The 17,137-nt window shown below is 43.5% G+C and overlaps 1 protein-coding gene across 2 annotated transcripts in view; it reads right to left on the reverse strand.

Moving 5' to 3' along the window:
• The window catches only part of thoc2 (THO complex 2), a 209,330-nt gene extending 193,993 nt beyond the window's left edge, over positions 1–15,337 (reverse strand). For both annotated transcript variants that reach the window (XM_060927494.1, XM_060927493.1), the window contains exon 1: positions 15,253–15,337. In XM_060927494.1, coding sequence (XP_060783477.1) covers positions 15,253–15,317 — 65 coding nt within the window. In that variant the 5' untranslated portion in view covers positions 15,318–15,337. The remainder of the gene's footprint in view (positions 1–15,252) is intronic.
• Positions 15,338–17,137: the final 1,800 nt, after the last annotated feature.

Here is a 17,137-nt window from a genome sequence, read left to right on the forward strand (position 1 = left end):
CGGGTATCTGCTAAATCGAAGATATTTATCTACATTTTGGCCTGTCATCCACATGAAAACACATCAAAAACGAATATTTAAAAAAACTCCGGGCAAAGTGAAGATTTTTGAAAACTCCGTGTATGCCTTTTCGTGTAGACAGAGATAACCGGAGGTTTGCGTTTTAGAACGTCACAATCTGCGCCAAAAAAATGATAACAAATCTGCCCTGACGTCAAACGTGCGACCTTTGTTTACTGCAGAAGCCAGATTAAGCATGGACTTAAGCTAGCCGCACACCACGGCGATCCACGCGGTACCGAACCGACCCATTTCAGAGCCGACTCCCGACAGGGCACGCACATATCCCCCGACTGTTTACGAGTGCAGTCGCGATTGAAGCGACACGTGACAACTTAATAGCTTTGTGATTGGCTATTGGATATAGTTACTGTTAAATCCAACACTTGAAGATGCTACAGGCTGAATTACAAATGACACAACATGGAATATGTAGCGCACTATCTAGGCTGCATGAGCTATTATTCCCAACCTTAAATAGTGCACTTATATAGGGGAGTTAAAGCGATTTGGAATTCAGCCACACAACTTGAGCAGAGTGGCTTTCCAGCCCACTGTGTCTATGGATAAAGCTTCAGTCTATGGAATTACAGTATATACCTGCATTAGGTGCTACCAACACGTATTTCTCGCGCTAGAAATTGTGTTTAATGATGTCACGTGTTATATGCGAAAGATATGATTGGCTATTTATTGCTAGCGACTCTCGCCGATCAGTCTGGCTCCCGATTAGTTTTTCGAATCGGCTGTGAGATGAGTCGGTACCATCAAAAACTAGTCTTTACGCCTGACTCGCGACTTCAGTTGGCTCGGTACGCTGAAAATCGGCGTAGTGTGCGGCTAGCTAAAGAGTAATGGATCGGAGTAGTGCCTTGAAAGTGTTATTGTGCAGGTGCTATTTACATGTTTAATTTTAGAAGCCCAACTACTGCTCCAAGAGCACAGGCGATGTGATTTGGGGAAATAATGCCATCTACAGGTTTGGAATGCTTATGAATGTGATTGAAAACGCAGATGTTCGGTTATGTGTGGAAGGGATTTTTTTCGAAGACGAGGTGGTGTGGATAAAACATTTTTATAAACGGAGGGGGGGAAAATGTTCGGTTTTAAAAATACCCGGCTACGTGTGTACATGGCATGAGTCTGACGACAGCCACGCAGAAGAAGAGGAAACGGCGCTTCATCTGCCGCTGGAGGCAGAGTTGTTCAGAAGTGACACCGAGGATGAGGAATTCAATGGATTTGCTGATTTGGAGTGAAATCATCAGCTTGATAAACCTGATTGACCTGTGTTTTATTATTAATGATAGGCCTATAGTTATTTAAATAAGTTATGTAGTGATTTTAGGCAGTGCTTAATTTGTGAAGTGGGAGGTCCCAGAACGCAGGAGGTGGGTGGGTCCAGCGACTCAAAAAAAAAAAAAAAAAAAGGCGGGGGATGGTTTACTATAACTTTACGCACATGCGCTTATTGTGTGTGTAAAATAATAATATCAGACATTATGATCTTAGAAAACGCTTTAGTGACAAACAGTTACAGACAGTAATATGTCATGATATTATATTATAAAATATTAATTTTTATTAGTCTATATATTAAATTATATATTACATTTATCTTCTAAAATAACAGACTGTACTCATCACAACCGGTTTATTTCACCATTGGAGATCAGATCACACAAGACATGAGTTAAATGACTCATTTTAAGGATTTAAGTAGGGGATTTAAAAGCGGTTGTTGTTGTTTTTTTTCACTACCGTACCTGTCTTTGGAGATGATATACCTATAGCCTACTTGACCTCTGATTTGATGAAATAAAATTCGACAAAAATGAAGAATGACACTCCTCGATGATGACTACAGCTTTAATAACAAAGATGAAAGAGCCATGGGGCGATAATAAGCCCTACCGGTAAAAATATTCTAAAAGCAAACTGATTAATGCATCAGTAATAGGCTACTAATATTAGTTATAATAATAATAATATAGGCTATTAGTAATAACGATAGTGACAGTATTAAAGATAGTAGCAGATATTTAAAATAATCAGACTAGGCCTTCTTACAGGGCAAAGGGCGCGTTATCACTGCTCAGCTGTTCGTTTATTAAATAAACAATGCAGTCGCGCAGTAACCACGCGCCGCTTATCAGATAGAATCACAGATTCTATGGATAGAATAACCCTTCAAAAAAGTGCGACTTATAGTCCGGTGCGACGTATATATGTTTTTTTCGTCTTCATAATGCATTTTTTGGCTGATGCGACTTAAACTCCGGAGCGACGTATAGTCCGGAAAATACGGTAAGTTTTGATAAAAGAAAGCGGATGTGGGTATCTTCGTAAAAACTGTTTTAATTGGCTATTATGGTCCCAACATCGATGTTTTGACCAATAATGTAGATAACACGAATTTTACATCACATTCAACGAGATTAAACGAGACTAAAGATGGCGACTTACAAATAATGTGTAAACGTCGCTGGAGTTAATCAAGTTTGAACAGCATGAAGGAACATACCCCAACCCCCTGAAATTAATAAAAAAAATTCTCAACAGATTTGGCATAATATAAAAAGGTCGTTTTTTACTCAGAAAAAGCGGAAATCCGCCGAAAAGCGGAAAACTCTCATCCCTGATACAAAGAACTACTGAGATATAGAATAAATGTGATTTTTCCTTAATATGAAATTTCAATCAATTTCGCCTATAATCTGTGAAAGATGGGCTTTAAATACAAGGAGGCAGTGACAGGAACAACAGGCGTGGAGGCAGGCGAGTCGGCAGTGGCAGGAACCGCAGGCAAGTCAGCATTGACTGGAAAAGATCTACCCGCGTAACAGAAAGACCGCAAATGGAAGCACGATCAACTTCTAACTGTTGGAGTGGAAAATTCCATTCTACACATGCAAATTGTCAATGTGTGTCCTTCCCTGTACACAAATAACACACTAATCACCACAACTCATTTTATAGCTCAGAAAGTCATACAAGACCAGCTACCATCGTAACATATTCTGTAAGAAACATATTCTATACCTACTTTCAGCTTTCCTTTTAAAAAACAAAATCCCAGATTTATAACTAAATTTTGATATGGCGTAGTGATTTTAAGTTACTACTTTTGGTGAGGTAGTGACCTTGACCCTGAGGCTTTCCGTTTAGATCAAAACACACGATCGTATTGGTTTTGGGTATGCGGAAAATGGAGTTAAAACGGTGATCAAATATTTTGCATGATGTTTTATTACGGTTATGATTATTCTGTGAGCGCACCAATCCTTAGGTGTATAAAGTTACAACTTAAAATACAATTAGTGATAACCGTAGACTTTTCAGTGGGCTACAACCTTTTTAAGGGAATGCGATCTAGTCAACCATTTATCATGTCCCAGATCAAGCCACCATTTTTCCACAAATTTGCAGAATTTTTGCCAAATTCTGAATATTCACATCAAAGATTTAGCTTTATCTGTATTATTTCTTTCATCATTTTATTTCAAATTAAAACCAATATCACCATTCAAAACCGTACAGTTTATTGACAGAGTATATTTAGTGGGGTACCCCCACAGTACCCAGTTTCTGAGACAGACCCATATATTTTTTTGAAAACAGGTGCTCTCAGGTGCATTTTCAGGGTCTCTGAGAGGCAGCGCTCGAAACTAACGGTGTCCCGATGTCCCGGGGACCATAAAAAATGTCATCGGGACACAAAATTATCATATCTGGGACAATCCCGGGACAATGGAAAAAAAATAGATCTAGAAAAAAGTTCTACATTAATATTACTTACAAAGCCGTAACACATACGTAGACATTCACCTAATTTGTCAATTTTAATTTTAAAACGTTAACAGCGAAAAATACATAGTAGCTACACTTTCGATGCACCTGCATCCGTAGGCTACAGAGCAGCGCATTCTGTTCTAGAATCTTCGGCCGGAGTCCGCATTATATGCACTTGGAATGGAATTGCTACCGCACACGCTGCACCGACTCTTGCCAGAACAAAAATGCTTAAGTGGTTGAAGCGGACCGACCGCGGGGAAGAAACTGAAAGCCCAGACATAACGTCTCCGGGACCTTCAGGATCCAAAGTGTCATCGCCTGGTCTGCAGGCAACGCTAGCAACTGAATGAACTTGATGAACACTGTTAGACACGTTATAAAATACAACAGGAATGATGTGGATGATATTGACGGAAGATACCGTTCAACAGAATAAGTGAGTTTTCTTGGTGTCTTTCTAGTTCAGAAAGTTTAGTCAGTCAGCAGCACAACTAGGCTAGGACCTGGCACTATGTTGATGTTGCTAACATTTGCACCTGGCAGCGAAAGTTCATAAAATGGATAACGGAAAGTTCATAAAAATGGATAACGGAAAGTTCATAAAAATGGATAACGGTAATGGATAACGGAAAGTTCATAAAAATGGATAACGGTAATGGTGAAAATTATAAGTTGGCCTTATAAGTGCCAACAGATATTCAAGGTATAATTAGATGAAATGAACATAAAAGGGGTCTTATTTTCAACTAAAATGTACTGCAGATGTAGGGAGTTGAAACATTTTCTGAATGAGCTAGTTGGCCCCTTTAAATAAACGGGTATCTATTCATACAGTGAGATCGTCAAAGTTTAATAAACTGAAAATGCAACTAGACAGGGACACTCTAACGAGTGCAAACCCCGCCTTTTCCCTATTAAAATACATTGGGCGAAAATTTCGAAGTTCTGCCATGACCTTGACCTTTGACCTCCAAAATTTAATGGTTTCCTTCCTGGGTGATTGGCAACACGTACAAAATTTGGTCCAAATCGATCCATTGGTTCTTGAGATATCTTGCAGACACACAGACAGACAGATACACACACACAGACTGACGCAGGTGAAAATAATAACCCCTCCGACTACCGTCGGCGGGGTTAATAACTGTAATTTTGAAGTAGATGATGTATAGGACATGTGTCACTTGTGTCTTGTGACTTATTGTAAAAATGATATAAAGGGTTCAAAATCGCATAGTTACAAATATAATAGTAACTTCATATGATAATATTAACCACTGGTTATTTCAGAGAGGAAAAAAATGGGGACACTATTGCTTCCATTCGGGACAATACAACACAGAATTCGGGACCACTGGGGGACACAAAGAAAAAAAGTTAATTTTGAGCCCTGCTGAGAGGTTTTAGATACATGATTATAGGATAGATTTTACCAGTGTTTCAATGATTTCTGACCTAAATAGTATTAATGTATACACATTTGAAATTTCACCTTAAAGTTCAACGTGCAAGTTAAACTGTTTTGTTATAGATTACTTAGGTATATGATTGATTGAAAATCTACGGGGATCCCTTAATTCTCTATGATCAAGTAGTGCTGTAACAAAAATGCGCATGAAAATAGGAACAGTGGTTTGCTCCATCTTATGCAATCCAATGAAGAGAATCGATCATCATGACCTCCTGTTGATCACAAAGGGATCTGAACCTAAGAACTGCCACCTTAAAATAAGTTGCTGTATTACTATAACTAATGATTTAGAATGTTTCTGATGCAATTACCATAATATATGTATAACTAAGGTGCACTGAAAAAAGTAAGGCAACTGCATATTATAGTTTAAATTTTGACACTTTATTAAATGGACTAGATTAAGATTAAAACATATTTAAAGGAAAAGAAAACTTAATTCATACATTTAAGTTTGCAGAAGGATTATATAAACACATTCATGAAGAGAATTTGTTAAGTGTCAAATGTAGCATAATTTCGAATAATAATGATAAGCATATTTGGCAGTGTGATGTCACTGTGAGCCTTTAACAAAAGAACAATCTGGAGCCGCCTTTTGTTAAATGGATCCCAGTGACATCACACTGCCAAAAATGCTTATGATTATTATTTGAACTTGTGCTATATTTGACACATTTGGACAACTTCACTTCGTGAGAGTGTTTATAAGTACATAATCTTTCTGCAAACCCAAACTAATGAATTAAGTTTTCTACTCCTTTAAAGCAGATTGGCCCAATGTTGGGCAGCGCTCTCATAGTCCATCTCGCTGTCATCCATGCTGATGTGGATCAAATTATCCAGCGAGTCTTCTCCTAGCTTATTAAAATCAGTTGACTTTGTCTGTCTCGTAGGGGACAACATCGGCAGCCAATGAGATCGCTTATAATGAATCAGAAACTTCCGGGATGTTTGACGTTTTCTTTCGATATTTTTATTGGACGGTTTGAACACGTGATCTTGACACAGCCAACAGATTACAGTTTGTTTACATCATACCACGCGGACATATTACTTTGACAGAATCAACACAAACACTGGAAAAAAAGACAGCTTGTTTAACACAAATATCAATCAATATGTAAATGGATCTGTTATTTGCTCTCCTATGTATCTAGTTACTTGTGGGTAGAAAATTTAACATATCAGTATAAATCTAAGCGTATCGGATTTTAACTAAAGCGATTAAGCGTATCAGCAGGCAGAGCAAGCGTATCGGGCCCAATCCGCTAAAACACTTTGGGGAAAACCATGCCACACACACACAAAATGATGTGCAAGGAGACTTTCGTACTTTCATCCTGAATTTATCCTTTAACTTTAATGATTGGGTTGTGTGATTTTTAAACACTTGAATAATAAAGCTGATTTTGAGATGTTATAAAACCGTAACCCCGATATTTTCCCCGGTCTTCCAGTGTTGTGTATTTACACTATGCTCATCCTGTGTCACTGGATTGCACGGAGTCCCCCTGGTGAGACAGGTGAGAAAAATATTACTGCATGACCACAAGTTCAATAACTTGTGGCTACAACCTAATAAGGTGTGTGAATGAGATTATTAAAGTGCTGATGACACGTTTTTGACATCTTTGGCAATGTTTTATAACATAAACAGTAATTCCCGATGATCCATATATTAATTCACGAAGGTGCCTATTTTACAAGTTATGATGATAAACGCGGCTATTTGGGCAAATTTGACGGGGCTGCAGCACCCAGGAGACGAAGGAGGAGGAGGAGCTATATGACGTCAGCGAAAGAACCTTCCTCCTAACTTACCAGTTTGTTGTTGATGCGACAGGTGTTCAGTTTATCATTATTAGTATTTTTATTATACATTATTATATATAGTTATTATGCCTTCGCGTTGTGTTGCCGGCTTTTGCTCCAAAACCCACAAGGATGGGGTAAGTTTATTCAAGTTTCCCAGAGATCCCGAACTGCATGCAAAGTGGGTGAAGCAAGTCAGGCGCACTCGTGACAAGTGGGAGCCCTCACCAACATCCGTCCTGTGCTCTGAACACTTCGATTTGGATTGTTTTGACACCCTTCCCAGCTTAAAAGAATCTCTTGGGTGTTCAGTTCAGCACAAACGTGTGTTACTACCATCAGCAGTGGCTACACAGTGTTGCCAGATTGGGAGGTTTCCCGCCCAGTTGGGCGGTTTCAAGTGCATTTTGGTGGGTTTTGAACATATTTTGGGCTGGAAAACGTCAGCAATATCTGGCAACAGATACTGCTGACGTTTTCCAGCCCAAAATATGTTCAAAACCCACCAAAATGCACTTGAAACCGCCCAACTGGGCGGGAAACCTCCCAATCTGGCAACACTGCCAGTATTCCGGAGGGGGTCTACTAGTAGCTATGCCGGATCCAAAGACAGTCCTCTTGTCAGAACATGTGTTGTGAAATGACATAAGATAAAGGTAAGTAGAGCTATAGATTCTACATGATAATCATAAATGTAATCATAAAGTCGGCGTGATAGCAGTCATGTATTTGCTTGTGAAAGCTTGCGGATTTCATGTAACTGCCGCCTAGCAACGAGAGGCAAAGGGTAAAGAGGGTAGGCTATCATAGATTTTATTTGGAAGAGATCAACACAATTCTAGACTCCCAGAAGAGGAAGAGCTAGCACTAGAGAGTTCACCGGCGTTTTCATGCGCCATTTCCATTGAGTAGAACCAGAGTAGAACAGCCAGTAAACCGCAGCGTGTTCTTCCGCTGACGTCACAACATGGCCGCAAGCCACGGACCCAGTTTTCTTGCGCTGTGCAATTAAAAGTTGGATATTCGCGTAACAACAGCTTCTTTTCACGTAATTATAACAGAAATCTAACATGTTTGCCATGTTGTATAGTTTATTTAAGAAATTGCATAGAGTCATGTTCGTGTCATCAGCCCTTTAAGTCATGGCTGATGACCACATTGTTTGCATTTCAAGCAGACAAATTAAAGTGTCTTATTAACTGTTCACAGTGTTTAACCACATGAGATTGATATTACGATTCATGGCAAGATTAAAATAAAAGAAACTTGAATCAAATGTATCCATGCTTCATGTGTGATAGAGTGATTTCATATCTTTTGACTCCTATTTAGGCGAAAGGCACACGAAAGAATTTTCAAATCTTAACTGGTTTTGAAAATGTCGGAGACCAGAGATATAACCGACTTGTAATATTTTAACCACACCGCTAATGATTCAGCCAAGATGCAGGACCACATCTGGCATTGACAAAGATTTCAGAGTGGCAATTCCAGGGACTTGGGATCTCACGGAAACTTGCGTGATCAAAAGTGCCTTCAGGGCAAAACAAACACCACCTTCATCACTTGTGTGTGCTCGGCTTTGCACCAAAACCAAACCAAACCAAACCCCACCCCCGGCTCCATGTTCTGTCACGATGTTACCCCACACGCACAAACACATGCGCACGTATTGGGATGTCCCGCTGCCGCTCGCGCGCATGCACCCACCCACCCACGCCGGGACGTCCCGCTGCCACACGCGCGCACGCACCCACGCCGGGACGTCCCGTTGCCGCTCGCACGCACGCACCCACCCACGCCGGGACGTCCCGTTGCCGCTCGCACGCACGCACCCACCCACGCCGGGACGTCCCGTTGCCGCTCGCACGCACGCACCCACCCACGCCGGGACGTCCCGTTGCCGCTCGCACGCACGCACCCACCCACGCCGGGACGTCCCGTTGCCGCTCGCACGCACGCACCCACCCACGCCGGGACTTCCCGTTGCCGCTCTCACCCCACCCACGCCGGGACTTCCCGTTGCCGCTCGCAACGCACGCACGCACCCACGCCGGGACGTCCCGTTGCCGCTCGCACGCACGCACCCACCCACGCCGGGACGTCCCGTTGCCGCTCGCACGCAAGCACCCACCCACCCACGCCGGGACGTCCCGTTGCCGCTCGCACGCACGCCGGGACGTCCCGTTGCCGCTCGCACGCACGCCGGGACGTCCCGTTGCCGCTCGCACGCACGCCGGGACGTCCCGTTGCCGCTCGCACGCACGGACGTCCCGTTGCCGCTCGCACCCACCCACGCCGGGACGTCCCGTTGCCGCTCGCACCCACCCACGCCGGGACGTCCCGTTGCCGCTCGCACCCACCCACGCCGGGACGTCCCGTTGCCGCTCGCACCCACCCACGCCGGGACGTCCCGTTGCCGCTCGCACCCACCCATGCCGGGACGTCCCGTTGCCGCTCGCACGCACGCACCCACCCACGCCAGGAAGGTGGATCACGTCTCCATTACTGAGTGTCTGAGCAAAGAAGAGCCTGAACGTTGCAACCTCCCTATTGGCTGTTTGTAAAAATGTATCAATTGTTGCCCTTCCCACGGGAATCATCGCGGGCTCAAGAGACGAGACCTGACGAGTTAGTTCGTTGGTAACAGAACAAAATGTCTGGACACAAATCGGGTTTTCAGAAAAGGAAAGAAAATAAACGGAGGGTTGAAAATACAAAAAAGGAGGCAGAAAATGCAAAACGAGTTTTAAGGTAGGACAAATGGTTACTTTTTAAGGCAGCCCGCCGTGGCTGCAGGCTTTCAGTTGTGTCATTGAATGGTTACTTTTCTGAGGCAGCCCGCCGTGGCTGCCTGCAGGCTTATTTATTATAGCCCATTTAGTTAAAATAGTTGATATAAAATGTTTATAGTTATGTGATGGTTGTCCTGATTTAGACTGGTGTTTTTTTTTTTTTGGGGGGGGGGGGGGGGGGGGGGGGGGGGGGGTTGCGCGATGTTGCACCCGGGTCCAGATTAGGGCAGAACCGGCCCTGGCTACATTTCAGGTGTAGCTTGTTTTATGCATGTATGTACTTGCATAGATGTGTACTTGGTCTTCCAATATGGCGCCTAACAAAATCGCACGGCGCGGTGACGTCATGCGGTAGCCCTCTATAGGGCCTGACTAGCCTTTGGTAACACACTAAACGAATTATCTTTCATTTTTGGCACTTTTTTTGTTTGTGTAGATGGGAAGACATACTGAAAATCCAAATCGCCAACATTTGAAATAATAATTGTTTTGAATTATTTCTTGTCTTATTTAATGAAGGTTGTAATAGAATTAGCCTACATTTGGCTTAAGCTGGATGAGACAGAGACATAACTTTATAGCCATTTGTTAAACCGCTGTCAGGGAACGTAATTAACTGTTCCAGGAACGAAATTTTTTTGTTCTAACCGGTTCGGGAACGTCTATTTAATGGTGGAACCCAAAACCGGAAACGTTAAAATTCCGTTTTTGTTCGGAACGAACCAATAGGAAAAAAATTCTGGTTCAAAGCCCTGGTACTAACCTTTGAGAAACTGGATTGGCAGAAATGTTGCCTGTGAAGAAAAGAATGTCTTTTCTGTGCCAAGTTAATATTTACTTAAGTGCAATTTTTAAGAGCCATATATTGCATTTTATTTATTGTTTTTGTTGTGAGTGGTTTTGTTTATTTCTTTATATTTATATATTTTTTACGTAAAAATTTATATAATTCTTACGTATTTTTTAATAAGTTGACTTAAAGTTTACTGTTCTTTGAAAGGGTGCATTTGCACGATTATTATTTTTCTAGTGGCATAAAATTGTCTTGAAAAGACGTCAACAATAATATCATTTATCGCAATAATTTCTGAGACAATACATCGTCCAACAAAATTTGTTATTGTGACAGGCCTAGTTACCGCTCGCACGCACCCACACAAACACACGCCAGGACGTTCCACTGCTGCTCGCTCGCACACACGCCGGGACGTTCCGTTGCTGCTCGCACCCACACACTGGGACGTCCCGTTGCCACTCGCAACCCCCACACATGCGCGCCAGGACGTTCCGCTGCCACTCGGACCCACCAACACACACGCCAGGACATTCCATTGGCATGCATCCCCACCCCACATGCACACACACACACACACACACAAGGATTCTCAGCTGTACATATTAAACATTTGATATTTAGGGTTTGAAATGGGGGAAACTATGTTCCAGTGAGTAACAGTCACATTATGTCTGTAAACCCTTCACGTTACAGGATCATTTGGGAAGATGACTAGTTCATCCCCACAATCCAATCATCCTCTAACGCAGGGCCAACTTTAGTTATCACATTCCCATGTCTTATTAATGCCAGGCTCATACTACACAATATTTTTGTCTTTCAAAAGCATCACCATGTCAGATTATAGCAATCATAGTGATAAATTACTGTCTTGTCTTGGTCAGTGACTGGCAACCCTACAAACAGGCACGTGCACACATGGGACTTTAGGGGTGCTTGAGCCCCTGCCCTTTTTGCCTCAAATTAAAATGTTGCCCTTTTTGAAATAATAATCCTAATAATAAATAATACAGTCCTGTTGGAAGTTTAAAACAACGGCGGTACAAAAACTCCACGGCAATCTACCAATTTTCTTGTAATACGGGGTCGTTGTGTGCGTTGAGCCTGCCGCTTCTCTGTCCATTGCTGCTCCGCTCGAGTGCGGCCAGAGAGAGGGGGCGCACGGACGGGAGTGAGAGGGAAGAAGCCGCTGCGCTGCCACAATGATAACAGAGGAGACGTGACAGTGAGGCAGCTTGAACATGTGAGTTATGGTCTAACAGTTAGCCCTTTCAAACTGTATGTACATGACATTTGGGCGTTTGTAGGGCTACTGACATTTGTGCGAGTAATTTAAGTCTCTGTAGTTTAATAATCTGCTTGTTAACACGTGACCTGACCTGTTACTGTTCACAATCGATTGCCTGGGCCATGCTTCGGTGTACATGCAAGTATCATATATCGTCGTTTACCTTCCTATTAGTACGTTAATTTTAATTCTACATTTCCATATTTTGGAAAGGACCGGGGAAAAAAAAATCATGCACTTGCTGCCCTTTTTCTGACTTTGAGCCCCTGCCCCTCTATAATCCTGTGCACGTCCCTGCCTACAAGTTTGACCCCAATCAATCATCGTTCATGTTCTTAAGCGCTGCTGGAAAGGAGGGTCAAGAAACTGCCAATCATGGCTATCAAGGAACACGCTGTAGAAATCATCAATCTAATGCCGCTTTTCCACTACAAACGCGGCTGAGTCGGGCTGAGCCGTGCCGTGCTGAGTCGGGCTGAGCGGGGCTGTTGGAGTTGCATTTCGACTACAACCGCGCTGAACCGTGCTGGCTGGAAGTGGGTGGACACATTGGGTGGAGTTAGCGAAAGTGGGTGGACGTCACGTGATGTCGTTAAGCAGCGCAAACAGTGACATCAGTGAGCTTTTAAGCGGTAGTCTCACAGCCCGGATAGTAAACAATAAACATGGAGGACATGGAGTCGTTAGTGTTGCTGGTCTTGGTGCTGTGGCTTGTTGTCACCGACAACGCGGACAGATACTGGCAAGAGCGTATAGATGAGGCGAGGCGCATAAGGCTTCAGAAATTCTCGTAATTCGTAATTCTTCTCCTTCCGGGTTTGCGGTGTTTACAGATCCCAGCGCGCTCGCGGGGTGTGTGTGGGCATGTGAGGACACTCCTCCTCACCAATCAGTGCACAGGGGAGTGTCTGCTCACGCCCCCAGCCTCACTCGGCACGGCTTGGCTCGCTTCAGCCCCACTCCAAAACAGTGCGAGTTTTAGGGGCTAAGCAGGGCTGAAACGAGCTGAGTCGTGCTGGTTTTTGGTAGTCGAAACGCGAGCCGTGTCGGGCTGAAGTGAGCTGAAGCGAGCTGAAAAAGGGTAGTGGAAAAGGGCCATAAGTGGTGAGAAAATACAACAAATTCTGACACGCTCGACTTTTCTTCAGGAGGTCATCAGCCGTCTGACGTCACCTAAAGGCCTCTGCATGCTCTTGCGACAAGGCTTTCGCAGATAGCTTTTCGCAGACAGTTGTAATTTATCATTGAGCGGGGAGTAATAGGCGTGCGCGATGTTATTCACTGCTACAACGCAAGGGGGCGCGAAGTCGCTAGGAGTAGTTGGTGGGTGTGGTTAGTGGAGTGTTTATCCTCCGGTTACTTATAATGACTAGAACCGGAGTCGTATAGGTAGATGTACGTACTTCCTCACTTCCTCGATCAACCGCTCTTCGTGCTGCTCCATCTTCGCTCGTGTTTTTAAAAATGGCGGTCGTGAAAACAAACCAAACCGGGAAAGTAGGGAAGCGGAAGTGCGTGTACAGCGGATGTAGAGTGGACCAATCAGAGCCCTCTTGTCTGCGAGGCTTCTGCGGTGGTCACAATTTTTGGGAGGTGCGCGCAGAGCGTCTGCGAAGGTGGGGGGGCTACGCAGACACCATCTGCGACACCGTCTGCGAGGACAGAGTTGTCAGCATAAATTGGCCATAAGAAGGTTCGTTTGTTGTCCCAACTTTCAGATTCGGGCTCAACATTGGAAATCAAACTGAATTCTTGTTCTCTCATCCAGGAATAACTTGTGGTCCATGAGTTATTGACCTTGTAACCAAGCAATAATATGTTCCCCACCAATGTCACCTCTGGTTCTGTAATGAATAGGAAGGAATGACAATTAAACCGACTTGACGTGTTTTCGTCCACCAAGATGGAGTCTCAATGAACAATAGCCCATGTGTCCACTGAAAGACGTCCAGTACAACACTTGTGGTGCGTGTGAGAGATAAAAAGTGTGAAATAAGTCACATCAACAAGTTGTTTATATCGCAAAACATGCAACGCTGGCAGTTAGCACAGTTAGCTAGCTGCTCTCTTCGGTTTCCTACTCTACTCCAGCAACGAGGAAACTTTAAAATGTGCTTTAAAACAGTTCACAATTCACTTTGTTTAACCAGACAGCGGTTTATATAAAAGGTAATTAATTCCATATTTATCATGTTGTATATGGTGCTGTGTGTGTGTTTGTGTTCAACACCACAAGTGAGCACTCTATTCAATCTCTCACGTTCCACTCCGAGAACAAAATAAACTGCTCAGTAGGAAATTGGTTATTAGCCAAGAGCTCGCAGTCTAAGAAACTAACTCAAATGCGGAAAAATAAGTCAAGAAATAAAATGTTACATGGAAAATAAAAACGAGATATCAGTAATAAACCCGCTAACTGTAAAGTTTGCTCACATGTTAAACAGTTAGCTAACTGACTGCCTGCCCGCCCGTGTATGCAGCTTAGCCGTTAGCACAAGCAACGCTACCCGTTAGCACGGAGCAGACAGAAGAACCTCCTAACCGGTCACTCGAAACACATTTCCTTCATACTGTTCACTGGGTTCAAATTACTTTCTATAACAGCGTCGTTTTACTTTCAGACAGTTTTAGACTTTCATCCAGAAACACTGTGTGAACTAACTGTTCTTAGCATCGACAACAATTTACTGGAGCATTTCAGCGCCATTTTTAAGTCTATATTTCAAATACATATTTCATAACTCGCACAGATCAGTCCACTCCTGGCGATACAAAGGTGTTAATATTTAAGTGAATCTACCCCGAAGAACACAACGAACTATTCCTAGAACTATTTTATGCTTCGACGTGAGTGGTTGTTGCTAGTTCCTAATGTTAGCGTCGTGTCGTGCTAACAGTTCGTTATTTCAGACTTTTATTTCAAAGTAAATCTAACGCAGTTTTCACAGCGTGCACGCTCAAAAATGCTGGATTGCTAACCAGTTAACTTCCGAGCCTGCTAAACTGCCTGCTGTCGAGATACACTGACCGCATTGCATCCTGCTAGCGATGCTAAAGTGGCTAACTAGCGCGAGTGGATGCAATGAAATGACAATGAAGGAACAGTAAGACAGTGATGTGTTATTAAAATATATACATGTTTAATCCGCGCTGCGTTTTCTCACTGTGACAAAAGAGACATCGGAAATCGTTTCTATCCTGATACATATCACAAAAATGAAAATTGACTCACAACTCATTTTTTCCGGATTTTTCCCAATTTTTGATCCAATCAGTAGGGAGGATCAGCGCCGCCATCTTCCCCACTACACAACTCTGTTACCCGGATGTTCAGCACACCGCTTCGGGTCAAGGGGCGTTATTTTCCCCACCCACCCATTTTCTGACGCGTTCCATCTCGTGGGCGATGACTGGTTGACGGGTTATTCTCGCAAGAAGTAATCCGTTTCTGATTGGTCAGAACCTTTGCAAGCTGGAGGGAACAGCCAATCCGAGTGTAGATAGCGTGAACTGTCAGGTTGCAGTGGGAGGAGAAAAAGACGTCAAATGACGAGCCGGTTATGCTACCGGCGCTTGAGCCGCTCTTCAAATGCAGACTTATCGCGGAGGTGTTGTGTTGGTTTTTCGATTGCTGTCGGTGTGAAACTTAGTTTCAGCACTTTTTTTCATAGTCTTAGTTAACACGTATTTTAGCTGCCCTTAACTTCTGTGTAGCATCTGCTTTCAGCTGAAAGGAATAAAAACATCACGCCTTGTCTGGATTTCTATTACACCACATGTTAGGAAGAGTGTTAGTGTTTAATAACAGTCAGAGGGAAAGCTGTTCCTTGAAGTAAAATCTTCCAAGTAAGGATTTTATCTCATTAATATGACAAGCTGCATATTTTTTAACCTTCGAGAGAAGTGGAAAAAGAGGGGCTGGTGAGGGCACGACTGTTTATTGCTGCTACAATGTTAATTCATTGGCCATTTTATTAGAAATACCTGCTTGTTCTTTCAGTTATCTCATCAGCCAATCACGTGGCAGCAGCACAGTGCATAAAATCATGCAGATACAAATCAAAAGCTTAAGTTAATGTTCACTTCAAACATCAGAATGGGAAAAATTGTGATTTCTGTGACTGACTGTGCTATGGGTGTTGGTGCCAGATGGACTGGTCTGAGTATTTCAGAAACTGCTGACAACCTGAGGTTTTCACACACAACAGTCTCTAGCATTTACACACAATGGTGCGAAAAACAAAAGCACAGAGTGAGCAACAGTGCTGTGGGTGGAAATGCCTTGTTGATAAGAGGAAAATGGCCAGATTGGTTCCAGCTGCCAGGAAGGATATAGCAACTCTATAACTGTGGTGAGCAGAAAAGCATCTCAGCATGCAACAGCAGAAGACCACATTGGGTTACAGTCCTGCCAGCCAAGAAGATTAATCTTAGAATCAAGAACAAGTTCCTATTAAAGTGCCTGGTGTGTGTTTCTTTGGCTCTTGCGTCTTTGTAGACAGTCTTAGTAGCTGCTTGCGGATACACAACAAGCACATTCATGACTGATTCTGCTGATGTTGGAGAGGCACAGACGATTGCATTTGTGACAGGGGAAGATCGATCCATTGGGCGTGGAGGATGATGACGCTCTGTCTTTGCTGTCGCTTTACCTCATGGTCACTGTGCTGCTGTCTCTCGTATGCCGAGGCTCCCTTGTGGATTGCTGTCCTCCATCTGCTTCTGTCGTGGCTATTTTCTCCCAAGTGTTGGGGTTTATCTGAAGGTTCTTCATGGTATCTTTGCAGACATCCTTGAAACGGAGTTTGGGACGTCCTCGATGTCGTTCACCTCCAGCCAGAGTGCCACACAGGAGCTGCTTTGGAATGCGGGAGTCCTCCATCCGCCTGACGTGACCCAGCCACCTCATCCGCCTTTTGCTCAGGATGGTTGCAATGGATGACTGGTGAGACATCTCGAGCACTCGAGTGTTAGGCACTTGGTCCTGCCACTTGAGGGCAAGGATTTTCCGGAGACAGCGAAGATGAAAGGTGTTGAGTTTTCGCTCCTGACCCTTGTACATAGTCCATGTCTCTGATCCATATAGAAGGGCGCTCAGCACGCATGCGTCATACACA

This window comes from Neoarius graeffei, chromosome 8, assembly GCF_027579695.1.
Source record: "Neoarius graeffei isolate fNeoGra1 chromosome 8, fNeoGra1.pri, whole genome shotgun sequence".
Taxonomy (NCBI): domain Eukaryota; kingdom Metazoa; phylum Chordata; class Actinopteri; order Siluriformes; family Ariidae; genus Neoarius; species Neoarius graeffei.